Source organism: Oncorhynchus mykiss, chromosome 15 (assembly GCF_013265735.2).
Source record: "Oncorhynchus mykiss isolate Arlee chromosome 15, USDA_OmykA_1.1, whole genome shotgun sequence".
Classification (NCBI taxonomy): Eukaryota; Metazoa; Chordata; class Actinopteri; order Salmoniformes; family Salmonidae; genus Oncorhynchus; species Oncorhynchus mykiss.
Window position 1 is genome coordinate 76,440,790 of NC_048579.1, and position 20,000 is coordinate 76,460,789.

The window sequence follows — 20,000 nt, forward strand, 5'->3', positions numbered from 1 at the left end:
TCAGGACTCCAGTTAACAGGTCTCTGTGAGTCTCATTTCATCAGCTTGTCTCTGTCAGGACTCCTGTTAACAGGTCTCTGTGAGTCTCATTTCATCAGCTTGTCTCTGTCAGGACTCCAGTTAACAGGTCTCTGTGAGTCTCATTTCATCAGCTTGTCTCTGTCAGGACTCCAGTTAACAGGTCTCTGTGAGTCTCATTTCAGCACCTTGTCTCTGTCAGGACTCCTGTTAACAGGTCTCTGTGAGTCTCATTTCATCAGCTTGTCTCTGTGAGTCTCATTTCAGCACCTTGTCTCTGTCAGGCCTCCTGTTAACAGCACTCTGTTTGAGTCTCTGACAGAGTTAAGCATGCATTACATCTGCGTATCTGTCTATGGTGGTGGTGGTGGGGGGGGTGGGGGGGGGGTCTGGATTAGGATTCTGTCTGTGTGTTGGTGAGAACTATGACTGTGTACAGTATGTGGGCGCGTGATGAGTGATGGATGTCTCCACACGTGATTCAGATCAGATCAGTGTTTATGTTGTGACAGAACAGCATGTGAGCAACACTGAACTGGTGTTGTAACCAGTCTTATCAACTGACCACATTTACACATAGAACACACTGTAGAATATAGGACTGAAGACAGTCCTGGTCACCTCTAAACCCTGGTCTGTGTGTTCCTCTCCCCAGGACTGGGACTCTGGAGCTGGGAGACAAGCTGCTGGTCACCTCTAAACCCTGGTCTGTGTGTTCCTCTCCCCAGGACTGGGACTCTGGATCTGGGGGACAAGCTGCTGGTCACCTCTAAACCCTGGTCTGTGTGTTCCTCTCCCCAGGACTGGGACTCTGGAGCTGGGGGACAAGACTGGTCACCTCTAAACCATGGTCTGTGTGTTTCTCTCCCCAGGACTGGGACTCTGGAGCTGGGGGACAAGCTGCTGGTCACCTCTAAACCCTGGTCTGTGTGTTCCTCTCCCCAGGACTGGGACTCTGGAGCTGGGAGACAAGCTGCTGGTCACCTCTAAACCCTGGTCTGTGTGTTCCTCTCCCCAGGACTGGGACTCTGGATCTGGGGGACAAGCTGCTGGTCACCTCTAAACCCTGGTCTGTGTGTTCCTCTCCCCAGGACTGGGACTCTGGAGCTGGGGGACAAGCTGCTGGCCATCGATAACATCCGTCTGGACAACTGTTCCATGGAAGACGCTGTTCAGATTCTCCAGCAGTGTGAAGAACTGGTCAAGCTCAAGATCCGCAAGGACGAGGACAACTCAGGTAGTGCGTACACACTGGACGCACACACACACACACACACACACTGGACACACACACACACACACTGGACACACACACACACACACACTGTTAGTCAAAACCACTGACCCAACCTCTCTGTTAGTCAAAACCACTGACCCAACCTCACTGTTAGTCAAAACCACTCACCCAACCTCTCTGTTAGTCAAAACCACTGAACCAACCTCTCTGTTAGTCAAAACCACTGTACCAACCTCTCTGTTAGTCAAAACCACTGTACCAACCTCTCTGTTAGTCAAAACCACTGTACCAACCTCTCTGTTAGTCAAAACCACTGTACCAACCTCTCTGTTAGTCAAAACCACTATGCCAACCTCTCTGTTAGTCAAAACCACTGTACCAACCTCTCTGTTAGTCAAAACCACTGTACCAACCTCTCTGTTAGTCAAAACCACTGTACCAACCTCTCTGTTAGTCAAAACCACTATGCCAACCTCTCTGTTAGTCAAAACCACTGTACCAACCTCTCTGTTAGTCAAAACCACTGTACCAACCTCTCTGTTAGTCAAAACCACTGTACCAACCTCTCTGTTAGTCAAAACCACTATGCCAACCTCTCTGTTAGTCAAAACCACTCACCCAACCTCTCTGTTAGTCAAAACCACTCACCCAACCTCTCTGTTAGTCAAAACCACTATGCCAACCTCTCTGTTAGTCAAAACCACTGACCCAACCTCTCTGTTAGTCAAAACCACTGACCTTGTTAGATATAATTCACCTGACCAGGCCTGTCATACCTAAAACAAAGCGTGTGAGTTAACACTCACTCCAACCCATCTCTACAGCCCTAGGATATCATTATCAATGCACATGTTCCGTACATTTCCAGGAAATGGAATTACATTAATCATTTATCAAAAAATAGTGACAGAAATGTAAAAAAAAATTAGGCTTCAATTGCGAGTCGTATTCAATGATTCATTCCTCCCAGTCTCACTGACTGGATGATGGAGTTGATATGATGTCTGACAGAACAGATCATGGTTGATTCATTCCTCCCAGTCTCACTGACTGGATGATGGAGTTGATATGATGTCTGACAGAACAGATCATGGTTGATTCATTCCTCCCAGTCTCACTGACTGGATGATGGAGTTGATATGATGTCTGACAGAACAGATCATGGTTGATTCATTCCTCCCAGTCTCACTGACTGGATGATGGAGTTGATATGATGTCTGACAGAACAGATCATGGTTGATTCATTCCTCCCAGTCTCACTGACTGAATGATGGAGTTGATGAGGTCAGTATGAAGTCTGACAGAACAGCACATGGTTGATTCATTCCTCCCAGTCTCACTGACTGGATGATGGAGTTGATGAGGTCAGTATGAAGTCTGACAGAACAGCACATGGTTGATTCATTCCTCCCTGTCTCACTGACTGAATGATGGAGTTGATGAGGTCAGTATGAAGTCTGACAGAACAGCACATGGAGACAGAGCCAAGCCCCTATGGGCTGGTACTAATTAAGAATGAGTAGAATTTTAAATGTAGAATTAAAACTACAACAAAATGTCTGGGTTCTCACTAATTTGTCTTTTGACCAATCAGATCAGAGCTGAAAAATAATTTGATGTGAAAAGATCTGATGGGATTGGTCAAAAGACGGACCTTCCAAAAGAATTGGGCTTCCTGTGTAAACCCAGCCCACTGGAGATAACACAGTCCTTCTCACCACACCGTTTCCTGAAAGAACTGGGCTTCCTGTGTAAACCCAGCCCACTGGAGATAACACAGTCCTTCTCACCACACCGTTTCCTGAAAGAACTGGGCTTCCTGTGTAAACCCAGCCCACTGGAAATAACACAGTCCTGCCCACCACACCGTTTCCTGAAAGAACTGGGCTTCCTGTGTAAACCCAGCCCACTGGAGATAACACAGTCCTTCTCACCACACCGTTTCCTGAAAGAACTGGGCTTCCTGTGTAAACCCAGCCCACTGGAGATAACACAGTCCTGCCCACCACACCGTTTCCTGAAAGAACTGGGCTTCCTGTGTAAACCCAGCCCCACTGGAGATAACACAGTCCTGCCCACCACACCGTTTCCTGAAAGAATTTTCTCAGTTCCCCTTAAACTATTGCAATGCAGCAGGAGACCCCACCACGGCCAATCATCACAGAGCTACTACTCTGTACGCATATTAGGCTTAGATTAGTTTAATTGGAACAAATGAGACGCTTTGTTTGTTCAATCAGACCATTTAACAACCAACGTGATGAACCAATCGGCTCACAGAGGGGGGGGGGGGGGGGGGGGGCGGGATCAAACTGACATCAGACATCCATGTTTACTGACTCATCTGTTTCCATGTCTCTCAAATGGCCCCCTATTCCCTTTAGAGGGAGCCCTATAGGCCCTGGTCAAAAGTAGTGCACTAGAAAGGGGAAAAGGAGGGTGTAATTTGGGATGCGGTCTACGTGTCTAGTGTCTGTTTGGTTCCGTTAGTTATTTGTTTGAACGAGGAGCTAAATATTTCTAATTGAAGTTGTGATGAAACAGAGATAATCAGGTTCCGTCACTGTTATTACTAATGTAGTCGGAGTGTTTAAACAACACACACACACACACACACACACACACACACACACACACACACACACACACACACACATCCTCAATGAGCTTCCCATATTAATGTGTTGCAGGCAGAGTGTATCTGTCACTTTAGCTACGCGTCTCCTCCTGGCTCCTCCCACCACCCATAGTCACTGGGAGGAGAGTTAAGGGGTTCTCCTCCTGGCTCCTCCCACCACCCATAGTCAATGGGAGGAGAGTTAAGGGTTTCTCCTCTGGCTCCTCCCACCACCCATAGTCACTGGGAGGAGAGTTAAGGGGTTCTCCTCTGGCTCCTCCCACCACCCATAGTCACTGGGAGGAGAGTTAAGGGTTTCTCCTCCTGGCTCCTCCCACCACCCATAGTCACTGGGAGGAGAGTTAAGGGTTTCTCCTCCTGGCTCCTCCCACCACCCATAGTCACTGGGAGGAGAGTTAAGGGTTTCTCCTCCTGGCTCCTCCCACCACCCTTAGTCACTGGGAGAAGAGTTAAGGGTTTCTCCTCTGGCTCCTCCCACCACCCATAGTCACTGGGAGGAGAGTTAAGGGTTTCTCCTCCTGGCTCCTCCCACCACCCATAGTCACTGGGAGGAGAGTTAAGGGGTTCTCCTCTGGCTCCCATCATTCCAGGCTTGGCCGGTGTAGGCCGTCATTGTAAAACAGGATTTATTCTTAAACTGACTTGCCTAGTTAAATAAATGTTAAATAAAAAATACAAATGAAATCCTACTAAATGATAATGAATAAGAGATCAGATCCTGGTTCAGCATTCGTACTCTGAGATGCTTTTGAGGAAACAGGCCTGGTCAGCTTTCAACAGAGGAAACATCTTCCTGTGCTATATTAACCAATATTCAACTCTCCAAGTAGCAGTGGAAAAACATGAAGTAGTTAAACCAAGTAGGGATTGTAGACGTGTTCTACTTCATTCAGACGCTCAGCCGGTTCCTCTTCCTCAAAGAGTCTCCAGCTCTCAGCAGCTGCTCTGCTCTGATCTGTATGGATTGTAGGGATTGTAGATGTGTTCTACTTTATTCAGACGCTCAGCCAGTTCCTCTTCCTCAAAGAGTCTCCAGCTCTCAGCAGCTGCTCTGATCTGATCTGTATGTGTGAGGAAACTGTAGCGTGGACCCTCTGATCTGATCTGAATGTGTGAGGAAACTGTAGCGTAGACCCTCTGATCTGTTCTGATCTGTATGTGTGAGGAAACTGTAACGTAGACCCTCTGATCTGATCTGATCTGTATGTGTGAGGAAACTGTAGCGTAGACCCTCTGTTCTGATCTGTATGTGTGAGGAAACTGTAACGTAGACCCTCTGTTCTGATCTGTATGTGTGAGGAAACTGTAACCCTCTGAGTTTCAAATGAGCAGGGCTTCTCTTTTAACGTTCCTGGTCTGATGGAGAGGAACTCACAGCTGGGCTACAGTCCGTCTAAAGTGGGATGCCCTCTCTACACGGAGAGATGGTTCTCCACTCCCTCTCTATCTAAGTCCTCTCTCTCTCTAGGTCCTTCCTCTCTCTCTAGGTCCTTCCTCTCTCTCTAGGTCCTTCCTCTCTCTCTAGGTCCTCTCTCTCTCTCTAGGTCCTCTCTCTCTCTCTAGGTCCTCTCTCTCTCTCTAGGTCATTCCTCTCTCTCTAGGTCCTCTCTCTCTTTCTAGGTCCTCTCTCTCTTTCTATGTCCTCTCTCTCTCTAGGTCATCTCTCTCTCTCTAGGTCCTCTCTCTCTTTCTAGGTCCCCTCTCTCTCTCTCTAGGTCCCCTCTCTCTCTCTGGGTCCTCTCTCTCTCTCTAGGTCCTCTCTCTCTCTCTCTGGATCCTCCCTCTCTCTCTCTAGGTCCTCTCTCTCTCTCTCTGGATCCTCCCTCTCTCTCTCTAGGTCCTTCCTCTCGCTCTCTAGGTCCTCTCTCTCTCTAGGTCCTCTCTCTCTCTCTCTGGATCCTCCCTCTCTCTCTCTCTAGGTCCTTCCTCTCGCTCTCTAGGTCCTCTCTCTCTCTCTAGGTCCTCCCTCTCTCTCTCTATGTCCTCTCTCTCTCTAGGTCCTCTCTCTCTCTTTTGGTCCTCTGACTCTCTCTAGGTCCTCCCTGTCCTAACTCTACACTGTTATCTAGCTCCACGCTGTTATCTAGCTCTACACTGTTATCTAGCTCTACACTGTTATCTAGCTCCACGCTGTTATCTAGCTCCACACTGTTATCTAGCTCTACACTGTTATCTAGCTTTACACTGTTAACTAGCTCAACACTATTATCTAGCTCTACTCTGCTATCTAGCTCCACACTATTATCTAGCTCCACAATGTTATCTAGCTCCATGCAGTTATCTAGCTCTACACTGTTATCTAGCTCTACATTGTTATCTAGCTCCATGCAGTTATCTAGCTCTACACTGTTATCTAGCTCTACACTGTTATCTAGCTCCACATTGTTATCTAGCTCCACACTGTTATCTAGCTCCACTCTGTTATCTAGCTCTACTCTGTTATCTAGCTCTACACTGTTATCTAGCTCTACACTGTTATCTAGCTCCACACTGTTATCTAGCTCTACACTGTTATGTAGCTCTACCCTGTTATCAGGTTCTACACTGTTATCAGGCTCTACACTGTTATCTAGCTCTACACTGTTATCTAGCTCCACGCTGTTATCTAGCTCTACACTGTTATCTAGCTCTACACTGTTATCTAGCTCTACCCTGTTATCTAGCTCTACACTGTTATTTATCTCTACACTGTTATCTAGCTCTACACTGTTATCTAGCTCTACACTGTTATCTAGCTCTACACTGTTATCTGGCTCTACACCGTTATCTAGCTCCACTCTGTTATCTAGCTCTACACTGTTATCTAGCTCTACACTGTTATCTAGCTCTACACTGTTATCTATCTCTACACTGTTATCTAGCTCTACACTGTTATCTAGCTCTACATTGTTATCTGGCTCTACACTGTTATCTAGCTCTACACTGTTATCTAGCTCCACTCTGTTATCTAGCTCCACTCTGTTATCTAGCTCTACACTGTTATCTAGCTCCACTCTGTTATCTAGCTCTACACTGTTATCTGGCTCTACACTGTTATCTAGCTCTACACTGTTATCTAGCTCTACACTGTTATCTGGCTCCACTCTGTTATCTAGCTCCACTCTGTTATCTATCTCTACACTGTTATCTAGCTCTACACTGTTATCTGGCTCTACACTGTTATCTAGCTCTACACTGTTATCTAGCTCTACACTGTTATCTAGCTCTACACTGTTATCTGGCTCTACAATGTTATCTAGCTCTACACTGTTATCTAGCTCTACACTGTTATCTAGCTCTACACTGTTATCTGGCTCTACACTGTTATCTAGCTCCACTCTGTTATCTAGCTCCACACTGTTATCTAGCTCCACACTGTTATCTAGCTCTACACTGTTATCTAGCTCTACACTGTTATCTAGCTCTACACTGTTATCTGGCTCTACACTGTTATCTAGCTCCACTCTGTTATCTAGCTCCACTCTGTTATCTATCTCTACACTGTTATCTAGCTCCACTCTGTTATCTAGCTCCACACTGTTATCTAGCGCTACACTGTTATCTAGCTCTACACTGTTATCTAGCTCCACTCTGTTATCTAGCTCCACTCTGTTATCTAGCTCTACACTGTTATCTAGCTCCACTCTGTTATCTAGCTCCACTCTGTTATCTAGCTCTACACTGTTATCTAGCTCTACCCTGTTATCTGGCTCTACACTGTTATCTAGCTCTACACTGTTATCTAGCTCCACTCTGTTATCTAGCTCCACTCTGTTTTCTAGCTCTACACTGTTATCTAGCTCTACACTGTTATCTGGCTCTACACTGTTATCTAGCTCTACACTGTTATCTAGCTCTACACTGTTATCTGGCTCTACACTGTTATCTAGCTCTACACTGTTATCTAGCTCTACACTGTTATCTGGCTCTTCACTGTTATCTAGCTCCACTCTGTTATCTAGCTCCACACTGTTATCTAGCTCCACGCTGTTATCTAGCTCTACACTGTTATCTAGCTCTACACTGTTATCTAGCTCTACACTGTTATCTAGCTCTACACTGTTATCTAGCTCTACACTGTTATCTAGCTCCACACTGTTATCTAGCTCTACACTGTTATTGAGCTCTACACTGTTATCTAGCTCCACTCTGTTATCTAGCTCCACACTGTTATCTAGCTCCACACTGTTATCTAGCTCTACACTGTTATCTAGCTCCACTCTGTTATCTAGCTCTACACTGTTATCTGGCTCTATACTGTTATCTAGCTCCACTCTGTTATCTGGCTCTACACTGTTATCTAGCTCCACTCTGTTATCTGGTTCTACACTGTTATCTAGCTCTATACTGTTATCTAGCTCTACTATCTAGCTCTACACTGTTATCTAGCTCTATACTGTTATCTAGCTCTACTATCTAGCTCTACACTGTTATCTAGCTCTACACTGTTATCTAGCTCTATACTGTTATCTAGCTCTACTATCTAGCTCCACTCTGTTATCTGGTTCTACACTGTTATCTAGCTCTATACTGTTATCTAGCTCTACTATCTAGCTCTACACTGTTATCTAGCTCTATACTGTTATCTAGCTCTACTATCTAGCTCTACACTGTTATCTAGCTCTATACTGTTATCTAGCTCTACTATCTAGCTCTACACTGTTATCTAGCTCTACACTGTTATCTGGCTCTACACTGTTATCTAGCTCCACTCTGTTATCTGGTTCTACACTGTTATCTAGCTCTATACTGTTATCTAGCTCTACTATCTAGCTCTACACTGTTATCTAGCTCTATACTGTTATCTAGCTCTACTATCTAGCTCTACACTGTTATCTAGCTCTATACTGTTATCTAGCTCTACTATCTAGCTCTACACTGTTATCTAGCTCCACGCTGTTATCTATCTCTACACTGTTATCTATCTCCATGCTGTCGTACAGTGAGCTCCAAAAGGACCCTTGTTGTTGTTCAGGCTCTGTTCTCCAGCAAGTTGTATTTGAAATGATACAATGACTATGAGGTTGAATGAGTTTCTCACATTTATCATTATTTCCAGATTCATTCAAGACTGTCCGTAACCATGGTAACATCCACATGAATTTAGAAGTGTTTAGAAACATATTCTATTCTTATTTATACAATTAAAGTGACTCCAAAATGACACAATACATTATTTACCGTTCATTTCTATTGGGCACAAAATAATCTGAAACACAACCAAAACAAACAGGAAATACATCCAACCAATTTGAGGCACAAGCTTGACGTTGTCGTTGCTATGGATACGAGACTAAATACTTCACTTTTCACTACTTCCGTTAGTAGTGAATTTGTCCCAATACTTTTGGTCCCTTAAAATGGGGGGATTATGTACAAAAAATGCTGTAATTTCTAAACGGTCCTAACCCTATATGGTCTATGGTCTTAACCCTGGTCCTAACCCTGGTCCTAACCCTTGTCTTAACCCTGGCCCTAACCCTATATGGTCTATGGTCTTAACCCTGGCCCTAACCCTATATGGTCTATGGTCTTAACCCTGGTCCTAACCCTGGTCCTAACCCTGGCCCTAACCCTGGTCCTAACCCTGGTCCTAACCCTGGTCCTAACCCTGGCCCTAACCCTGGTCCTAACCCTGGTCCTAACCCTGGTCCTAACCCTGGCCCTAACCCTGGTCTTAACCCTGGTCCTAACCCTGGTCCTAACCCTGGTCCTAACCCTGGCCCTAACCCTGGTCTTAACCCTGGTCCTAACCCTGGTCCTAACCCTGGTCTTAACCCTGGTCTTAACCCTGGTCTTAACCCTGGTCCTAACCCTGGCCCTAACCCTGGTCCTAACCCTGGTCCTAACCCTGGTCCTAACCCTGACCAGTGCTTGTCCCAGCATGGGGACAGAGTTGTAAAGCCAAGGGACGGAGGTAGACACTGTGCTGTCCTGTGTTCCAGACGAACAGGAGCTGTCTGGATCCATCATCTACACAGTGGAGCTGAAGAGATATGGAGGCCCGCTGGGGATCACCATCTCAGGCACAGAGGAGCCCTTTGACCCCATCGTCATCTCCAGCCTCACCAAGGGAGGACTGGCCGAGAGGTGAGAGAGCTAGGGGGTGGGGGTAGCTGGTAGGGACAGGGGAATTGGGTGTGAGTAGCTGGTAGAGACAGGGGACAGGGCAATGGGGTGTGGGTAGCTGGCAGAGACAGGGGACAGGGGAATGGGGTGTGGGTAGCTGGTAGAGACAGGGGAATGGGGTGTGGGTAGCTGGTAGAGACAGGGGAATGGGGTGTGGGTAGCTGGCAGAGACAGGGGACAGGGGAATGGGGTGTGGGTAGCTGGTAGAGACGGGAATGGGGTGTGGGTAGCTGGCAGAGACAGGGGGCAAGGGAATGGGGTGTGGGTAGCTGGCAGAGACAGGGGACATGGGAATGGGGTGTGGGTAGCTGGTAGAGACAGGGGAATGGGGTGTGGGTAGCTGGTAGAGACAGGGGAATGGGGTGTGGGTAGCTGGTAGAGACAGGGGACAGGGGTGTGGGACAGGATGGAAGATGACAGACATGGCAGGATGTCTCTCTCTCTGTGTCTCTCTGTCCCTCCTTCCTTCCTTCCTTCCTTCCCTCCCTCCCTCCCTCCCTCCCTCCCTCCCTCCCTCCCTCCTTCCCTCCCTCGGTGGTGCTGGGTAGAACTGACTGACACCCTGGGGAGGTTTGGATAGCTCAGGCAGACGCCAGACCAGCTGGTCTGAGGACAGAAAATGTGTTTGGCTCAGTAGGATAAAGATTTGAGGTTTCTGGGGGGGGGGGGCGTTAATCTGACAGATTATTTTGTTGACACTCTCTTTGCACACAGACCGAAGGCCTCTTCTCCTGGGTCATGTTCAGCAGAACACACTGTAGCCAGATAATGTGCAACTTCCTATTGGTAGTACATCCCCCAGGTTCATAACGTTTGCTCCCTAATGAACACTACCCTGGTGTTTCTCTGTGTGTACAGGACGGGAGCGATCCACATCGGGGACAGGATCCTCGCCATCAACTGTAACAGTCTGAAGGGTAAACCACTGAGTGAAGCCATTCACCTGCTGCAGATGGCTGGAGAGTCTGTCACCCTGAAGATCAAGAAACAGGGAGACTGTGAGTAGAGGACACACACACACACACACACACACACACACACACACACAGAGGCCAAGGACAGTGTACACACACACGCACACACACACACACACACACACACAGAGGCCAAGGACCGTACACACACACACACACACACACACACACACACACACACACACACACACACACACACACACACACAGAGGCCAAGGACAGTGTACACACACACACAAACACACACACACAAGGAGGCCAAGGACCGTACAGACAGAGCTCGCCAGCTTGTAGTACTAAAAAACAGACCATCACACATGACATAGTACAAACATAGCTAGCACTCACTGGGGTCAAAGACCATCACACATGACATAGTACATACAGAGCACTCACTGAGGTCAAAAACCATCACACATGACATAGTACATACAGAGCACTCACTGAGGTCAAGGTTCAGGTAACATGTACATTATAGGTAATCAACATAACAATATACTATACCCTAACACGTTAGTTAGCTATGCTGTGCTGGACTGTACCATGTACACACAGTGTGTACCATGCACACACACACACACACACACACCTAAACACACCTAAACACACACACACACCTAAACACACACACACACCTAAACACACACACCTAAACACACACACACACACACCTAAACACATCTAAACACACACACACCTAAACACACACACACACACACACCTAAACACACCTAAACACACACACACCCCCGCTCACGCACACATCACCCATATCAACGCTGTACACACCTCATCACAGTGGATGAAGTAGTATTTCAACACGGGCACCCTATTCCCAGAACACTTGTTGGGTTGGTTTAGGCTGCCAAATGGATTCAATACATAGAATTTACTGCAGATACGGTTCCACTACAGAAGACAATTTGCTCTTATCTCGAGCTGGGCTTATTTCTGCTGAACTACAGTGAGATTGATTTAGAAGTCGTCTGGAAATGGCTGTGAGGGAAAATAACAGATTTCGTTAGCATTTCTTCCTCTGCATGTCTCTCTCTCTCTCTCTCTCTCTTTCTCACTCTCTCTCACTCTCTCTCTCTCTCTGTCTCTCTCTCTCTGTCTGTCTCTCTCTCTCTCTCTCTCTCTCTCTGTCTCTCTCTCTCTCTCTCTCTCTCTCTGTCTCTCTCTCCCTCTCTTCCCCGTCTCTCTCCCTCTCTCCCCCATCTCCCCTGTCTCTCTCTCTCTCTCTCTCTCTCCGTCTCTCTCTGCGTCTCTCTCTCTGTCTCTCTCTCTCTGTCTCTCTCTCTCTGTCTCTCCCTTTCTCCCCGTCTCTCTCTCTCTGTGTCTCTGTCTCTCTCTCTCTCTCTCTTCTCCCTCGTCTCTCTCCCTCCTCCCGCGTCTCTCTCCCTCTCTCCCCCGTCTCTCTCCCTCGTCTCTCTCCCTCTCTCCCCCGTCTCTCTCTCTCTCTCTTTCTCTCTCCCCCGTCTCTCTCTCTCTCTCTCGCCTCTCCATTTCCCTTTGTTTCACACTTCTCATATTCTCTCTCCCCTGTCTCTCTCCCTCTCTCTCCCTCTCCCCCTCCCTCTCCCTCCCTCCTCTAGTGGCCAGTCCCAAGCAGCCGTCGGTGTCTGGTCATCTCAGTGATGTGATGCTGAGTGATGTGGAGGACGAGGCAGGGTTAGGCGGGCTGGGAAACCAGGCAGAGAGCCAGAAACTTGGGAAGCTCTCTGACCTCTACTCCACCACCATCCCCTCTGTGGACTCAGCCGTGGAGTCCTGGGACGGCTCAGCCATAGACACCACCTTCAACACCCAGGGTGAGAGGAGAGAGAGGGTGTGTGTGTGTGTGTGTGTGTGTACATACATGTGTACCTGACAGTTACAGACATTGAGGGACAGACAGAATGTCCAAAAACACAACATCAAATCAAATGTATTTATATAGCCCTTCGTACATCAGCTGATATCTCAAAGTGCTGTACAGAAACCCAGCCTAAAACCCCCAAACAGCAAGCAATGCAGGTGTAGAAGCACGGTGGCTAGGGAAAAACTCCCTAGAAAGGCCAAAACAATACTGATAAAACAAACCATTACTGGCCATCACCATAGCAACATCCCACGGCAGTTCTCCAATACAATAGACGTTAGAGAATACAACTCACGTTGCCAATAGATCCTTCCTGATTCCTAGAGGGTCATTTATATCAGAGCATTCATTATGCGTTATACAGCTGTGGGCGAGGCGACGTGGGGATTGGCTGGAAGGCCATTCTATTTTTTTTTCTACTGAGTAGGAAATGATTGGCTAATGGATCTAGGGATGCCCTTAACCATTATAATGGTAGAACGATTCCCACAGCAATGATGTGTTGGATTTACAATTAGTCTCCTCCCCACACAGTAAGGCCTCTTAGTTAACTATAATCACCCTGCCGAGGGAGAGAACACACACACACACACACACACACTACAAGCGCAAACACACACATAGGGCTCTGGTCTAAAGTAATGCACTATATAGGGAATAGGGCTTTGGTCTAAAGTAGTGCACTATATAGGGAATAGGGCCCTGGTCTAAAGTAGTGCACTATATAGGGAATAGGGCTCTGGTCTAAAGTAGTGCACTATATAGGGAATAGGGTGCCATTTAGGATGCATTATAACATTATCCAACATGTGCTAGAACGAATGAGGAACCTGGGGGACTCATGCTGGTCCTATTAGGAGATTTACTATGAGGAGAACAATGCTGGTCCTATTGGGAGATTTACTATGAGGAGAACAATGCTGGTCCTATTGGGAGATTTACTATGAGGAGAACCATGCTGGTCCTATTAGGAGATTTACTATGAGGAGAACAATGCTGGTCCTATTAGGATATTTACTATGAGGAGAACAATGCTGGTCCTATTAGGAGATTTACTATGAGGAGAACCATGCTGGTCCTATTAGGAGATATACTATGAGGAGAACAATGCTGGTCCTATTAGGAGATTTACTATGAGGAGAACCATGCTGGTCCTATTAGGAGATATACTATGAGGAGAACCATGCTGGTCCTATTAGGAGATTTACTATGAGGAGAACAATGCTGGTCCTATTAGGATATTTACTATGAGGAGAACAATGCTGGTCCTATTAGGAGATTTACTATGAGGAGAACCATGCTGGTCCTATTAGGAGATATACTATGAGGAGAACCATGCTGGTCCTATTAGGAGATTTACTATGAGAAGAACAATGCTGGTCCTATTAGGAGATTTACTATGAGGAGAACCATGCTGGTCCTATTAGGAGATTTACTATGAGGAGAACCATGCTGGTCCTATTAGGAGATTTACTATGAGGAGAACCATGCTGGTCCTATTAGGAGATTTACTATGAGGAGAACCATGCTGGTCCTATTAGGAGATGTATTGCACATATGGCTATCATGTCGTCCATCTAATGTCCCATAGGAGGACAGATCATCATGTCGTCCATCTAATGTCCCATAGGAGGACTGATCATCATGTCGTCAATCTAGTGTCCCATAGGAGGACTGATCATCATGTCGTCCATCTAGTGTCCCATAGGAGGACTGATCATCCTGTCGTCAATCTAGTGTCCCATAGGAGGACTGATCATCATGTCGTCCATCTAATGTCCCATAGGAGGACTGATCATCATGTCGTCAATCTAGTGTCCCATAGGAGGACTGATCATCATGTCGTCCATCTAATGTCCCATAGGAGGACTGATCATCATGTCGTCAATCTAGTGTCCCATAGGAGGACTGATCATCCTGTCGTCCATCTAGTGTCCCATAGGAGGACTGATCATCCTGTCGTCCATCTAATGTTCCATAGGAGGACAGATCATCATGTCGTCCATCTAGTGTCCCATAGGAGGACAGATCATCATGTCTTCCATCTAATGTCCCATAGGAGGACTGATCATCCTGTCGTCCATCTAGTGTCCCATAGGAGGACAGATCATCATGTCGTCCATCTAGTGTCCCATAGGAGGACTGATCATCCTGTCGTCCATCTAATGTTCCATAGGAGGACTGAACATCATGTCGTCCATCTAGTGTCCCATAGGAGGACTGATCATCCTGTCGTCCATCTAGTGTCCCATAGGAGGACTGATCATCCTGTCGTCCATCTAATGTTCCATAGGAGGACTGAACATCATGTCGTCCATCTAGTGTCCCATAGGAGGACTGATCATCATGTCGTCCATCTAATGTCCCATAGGAAGTCTGATCATCATGTCGTCCATCTAATGTCCCATAGGAGGTCTGATCATCATGTCGTCCATCTAGTGTCCCATAAGAGGGCTGATCATCATGTCGTCCATCTAGTGTCCCATAAGAGGACTGATCATCATGTCGTCCATCTAGTGTCCCATAGGAGGACTGATCATCCTGTCGTCCATCTAGTGTCCCATAGGAGGACTGATCATCCTGTCGTCCATCTAGTGTCCCATAGGAGGACTGATCGTCATGTCGTCCATCTAGTGTCCCATAGGAGGACTGATCATCATGTCGTCCATCTAATGTCCCATAGGAGGACAGATCATCATGTCTTCCATCTAATGTCCCATAGGAGGACAGATCATCATGTCGTCCATCTAGTGTCCCATAGGAGGACTGATCGTCATGTCGTCCATCTAGTGTCCCATAGGATGACTGATCATCATGTCGTCCATCTAATGTCCCATAGGAGGACTGAACATCATGTCGTCCATCTAGTGTCCCATAGGAGGACAGATCATCATGTCGTCCATCTAATGTCCCATAGGAGGACTGATCATCATGTCGTCCATCTAATGTCCCATAGGAGGACAGATCATCATGTCGTCCATCTAATGTCCCATAGGAGGACTGATCATCATGTCGTCCATCTAATGTCCCATAGGAGGACAGATCATCATGTCGTCCATCTAATGTCCCATAGGAGGACTGATCATCATGTCGTCCATCTAATGTCCCATAGGAGGACTGATCATCATGTCGTCCATCAAATGTCCCATAGGAGGACAGATCATCATGTCGTCCATCTAATGTCCCATAGGAGGACAGATCATCATGTCGTCCATCTAATGTCCCATAGGAGGACTGATCATCATGTCTTCCATCTAATGTCCCATAGGAGGACTGATCATCATGTCGTCCATCTAATGTCCCATTGGAGGACAGATCATCATGTCTTCCATCTAATGTCCCATAGGAGAACTGATCATCATGTCGTCCATCTAATGTCCCATAGGAGGACTGATCATCATGTCGTCCATCTAATGTCACATAGGAGGACAGATCATCATGTCGTCCATCTAATGTCCCATAGGAGGACAGATCATCATGTCGTCCATCTAATGTCCCGTAGGAGGACAGATCATCATGTCGTCCATCTAATGTCCCATAGGAGGACTGATCATCATGTCGTCCATCTAATGTCCCGTAGGAGGACAGATCATCATGTCGTCCATCTAATGTCCCATAGGAGGACAGATCATCATGTCGTCCATCTAATGTCCCATAGGAGGACTGATCATCATGTCGTCCATCTAATGTCCCATAGGAGGACAGATCATCATGTCGTCCATCTAATGTCCCATAGGAGGACAGATCATCATGTCGTCCATCTAATGTCCCATAGGAGGACTGATCATCATGGTGTCCATCTAATGTCCCATAGGAGGACTGATCATCATGTCTTCCATCTATTGTCCCATAGGAGGACAGATCATCATGTCTTCCATCTAATGTCCCATAGGAGGACAGATCATCATGTCTTCCATCTAATGTCCCATAGGAGGACTGATCATCATGTCGTCCATCTAATGTCCCATAGGAGGACAGATCATCATGTCTTCCATCTAATGTCCCATAGGAGGACAGATCATCATGTCGTCCATCTAATGTCCCATAGGAGGACAGATCATCATGTCTTCCATCTAATGTCCCATAGGAGGACAGATCATCATGTCGTCCATCTAATGTCCCACAGGAGGTGTGTGTGTGTGTGTGTGTGTGTGTGTGTGTGTGTGTGTGTGTGTGTGTGTGTGTGTGTGTGTGTGTGTGTGTGTGTGGGTGTGTGTGTGTGTGTGGCTCCCTTGTGGCTTCCTTATAGCACTCATGTGGACGCAGCTCTAGCATGAATCACAGATGTTTCCACAGGTAGAGCTGGATCACACACAAGGAATAGAAACTCCACCAGCTCTACATTATTGATGAAACACAGCAGCAGAATAGAGTCGCTGCAGCCAAACAGTCAGATGTCTTTGTTTAACTCAATATCAGACCAGAGAGAGGGAGAGAGAGCGAGGGAGAGAGAGAGGCAGAGGGAGAGAGAGAGGCAGAGAGAGGCAGAGAGAGAGAGAGAAAGAGACAGAGAGAGAGAGAGAGACAGCCCATTGAATTGAGAGAGAGAGAGAGAGAGAGAGAGAGAGAGAGAGAGAGAGAGATTGAGAGAGGGAGAGAGAGACAGAGAGAGAGAGAGAGACAGAGACAGAGACAGAGAGAGAGAGAGAGAGAGAGAGAGAGAGAGAGAGAGAGAGAGACAGAGACAGCCCATTGAATTGAGAGAGAGAGAGAGAGAGAGATTGAGAGAGGGAGAGAGAGACAGAGACAGAGAGAAAGAGAGAGAGAGAGAGAGACAGAGACAGAGAGAGAGGCAGAGAGAGAGAGAGACAGAGACAGAGACAGAGAGAGAGAGGGAGAGGGAGAGAGAGAGAGAGAGAGAGTTTGAGAGAATTTCACACACACTCTAACACTCAATTCATATGACCAACCAAAAAACGTTCAATGACAGATAGATCCATTCACCAAGACGTTGTACTACATTATCACTAGTGAGTGGCTGTAGCACGACAGGTCCATACAGTGGAGATGTAGTGGAGGGTTTTGACTTAACAATGTTCATGTGAGGAAGAATCTTGCCTGATAGCTGAACCGACTGTGCTAGCTCTAGGCTTTAGCTCCGTGGGCTAACATAGTCTTGTCGTTTGTGTGTGTACGCATCCCGTCCCAGTCCCAGGTTTCCAGGCGTCTGGCTACAGCTTCCACAGCCATGAGTGGAGGAACGCCAAGCCCAGCCAAGGCAGCCTGTCCCCCGTCAGCACCCGCCAGAGACACAACGTCCTGGCAGACCTGGGCCTCAGCGACGACGAATGGGACAGACCCACCGCCGCCGGGTACGTACAACCCTGTTCTCACCTTTAACTCCCTGAACCTCTAACCTTTGACCTCTTAGCGACACCACCACTGGCCCTTTATCTGGGGAGGCAGCGTAGCCTAGTGGTTAGAGGCAGGGTAGCCTAGTGGTTAGAGGCAGGGTAGCCTAGTGGTTAGAGGCAGGGTAGCCTAGTGGTTAGAGGCAGGTAGTCTAGTGGTTAGAGGAAGGTAACCTAGTGGTTAGAGGCAGGGTAGCCTAGTGGTTAGAGGCAGGTAGCCTAGTGGTTAGAGGCAGGGTAGCCTAGTGGTTAGAGACAGGTAGCCTAGTGGTTAGAGGCAGGTGGCCTAGTGGTTAGAGGCAGGTAGCCTAGTGGTTAGAGGCAGGTAGCCTAGTGGTTAGAGGCAGGTAGCCTAGTGGTTAGAGGCAGGTAGCCTAGTGGTTAGAGGCAGGTAGTCTAGTGGTTAGAGGCAGGTAGCCTAGTGGTTAGAGGCAGGTGGCCTAGTGGTTAGAGGTACGTAGCCTAGTGGTTAGAGGTAGGTAGCCTAGTGGTTAGAGGCAGGGTAGCCTAGTGGTTAGAGGTAGGTAGCCTAGTGGTTAGAGGCAGGTAGTCTGGTGGTTAGAGGCAGGTAGCCTAGTGGTTAGAGGCAAGTAGCCTAGTGGTTAGAGGCAGGTAGCCTAGTGGTTAGAGGCAAGTAGCCTAGTGGTTAGAGGCAGGGTGGCGTAGTGGTTAGAGGCAGGTAGCCTAGTGGTTAGAGGCAGGTAGCCTAGTGGTTAGGGGGGGGGGGGGGGACCATCACTTTAGAATAATCACAGCTGAGGATGTGGCTTAGCAGAGTGTGGGGGGGACCATCACTTTAGAATAATCACAGCTGAGGATGTGGCTTAGCAGAGTGTGGGGGGGACCATCACTTTAGAATAATCACAGCTGAGGATGTGGCTTAGCAGAGTGTGGGGGGGACCATCACTTTAGAATAATCACAGCTGAGGATGTGGCTTAGCAGAGTGTGGGGGGGGACCATCACTTTAGAATAATCACAGCTGAGGATGTGGCTTAGCAGAGTGGGGGGGGGGGGGGGGACCATCACTTTAGAATAATCACAGCTGAGGATGTGGTTTAGCAGAGTGGGGGGGGGGGGGGGGGGGGGACCATCACTTTAGAATAATCACAGCTGAGGATGTGGCTTAGCAGAGTGGGGGGGGACCATCACTTTAGAATAATCACAGCTGAGGATGTGGCTTAGCAGAGTGGGTGGGGGGGGGGGCAGGTTTGAAATCTTCAAAGAGATCCAAGTGTAAATAAAGCAAGGCTCCCTTACAGAATTCCCTTTGATCTCTGGTCAAATAGGTCCAGTGGTAGAACGGTGTATTCATCCCCAAAGGGGGGGGGGGGGGGGGGGGGGTGTATTGGTTTAGCTGAAGAATCACATCTACACAAAAAAAACACATTCCACAAGGAATAGGACAGAAAAACTCCTCACATGACCTAAAGGATAGATGTTCCTGGTTCATAACTAGCGTGTTAATAGATACATGTTCCTGGTTCATAACTAGTGTGTTAATAGGTACATGTTCCTGGTTCATAACTAGCGTGTTAATAGATACATGTTCCTGGTTCATAACTAGTGTGTTAATAGGTACATGTTCCTGGTTCATAACTAGCGTGTTAATAGATACATGTTCCTGGTTCATAACTAGTGTGTTAATAGGTACATGTTCCTGGTTCATAACTAGTATATATCTCTGAGGGGGGGCGGGGGTTCTCCTCTATTTCTCAAAGATGATCATCAAGGAGGTACAAAGATTCACCAGAATTGTTCATCAGCTAACCGTCATCAGAAAAGGGTTTCGAAGGGAATCTAAATTGGTGTCTT

At 47.3% G+C, this 20,000-nt stretch overlaps 1 protein-coding gene across 12 annotated transcripts in view; it reads left to right on the forward strand.

The window, feature by feature from the left end:
• LOC118938861 (glutamate receptor-interacting protein 1-like) overlaps positions 1 to 20,000 on the forward strand; it is a 738,669-nt gene that overhangs the window by 708,641 nt on the left and 10,028 nt on the right. For 8 of the 12 annotated variants that reach the window (XM_036945416.1, XM_036945417.1, XM_036945409.1 and 5 more), the window contains 5 exons: positions 1,110 to 1,258; positions 9,818 to 9,962; positions 10,860 to 10,999; positions 12,571 to 12,786; positions 17,986 to 18,148. In XM_036945416.1, the coding sequence (XP_036801311.1) occupies positions 1,110 to 1,258; positions 9,818 to 9,962; positions 10,860 to 10,999; positions 12,571 to 12,786; positions 17,986 to 18,148 (813 nt within the window). The remainder of the gene's footprint in view (positions 1 to 1,109; positions 1,259 to 9,817; positions 9,963 to 10,859; positions 11,000 to 12,570; positions 12,787 to 17,985; positions 18,149 to 20,000) is intronic. The other 4 variants (XM_036945410.1, XM_036945412.1, XM_036945420.1 and 1 more) reach the window with 1 other exon arrangement.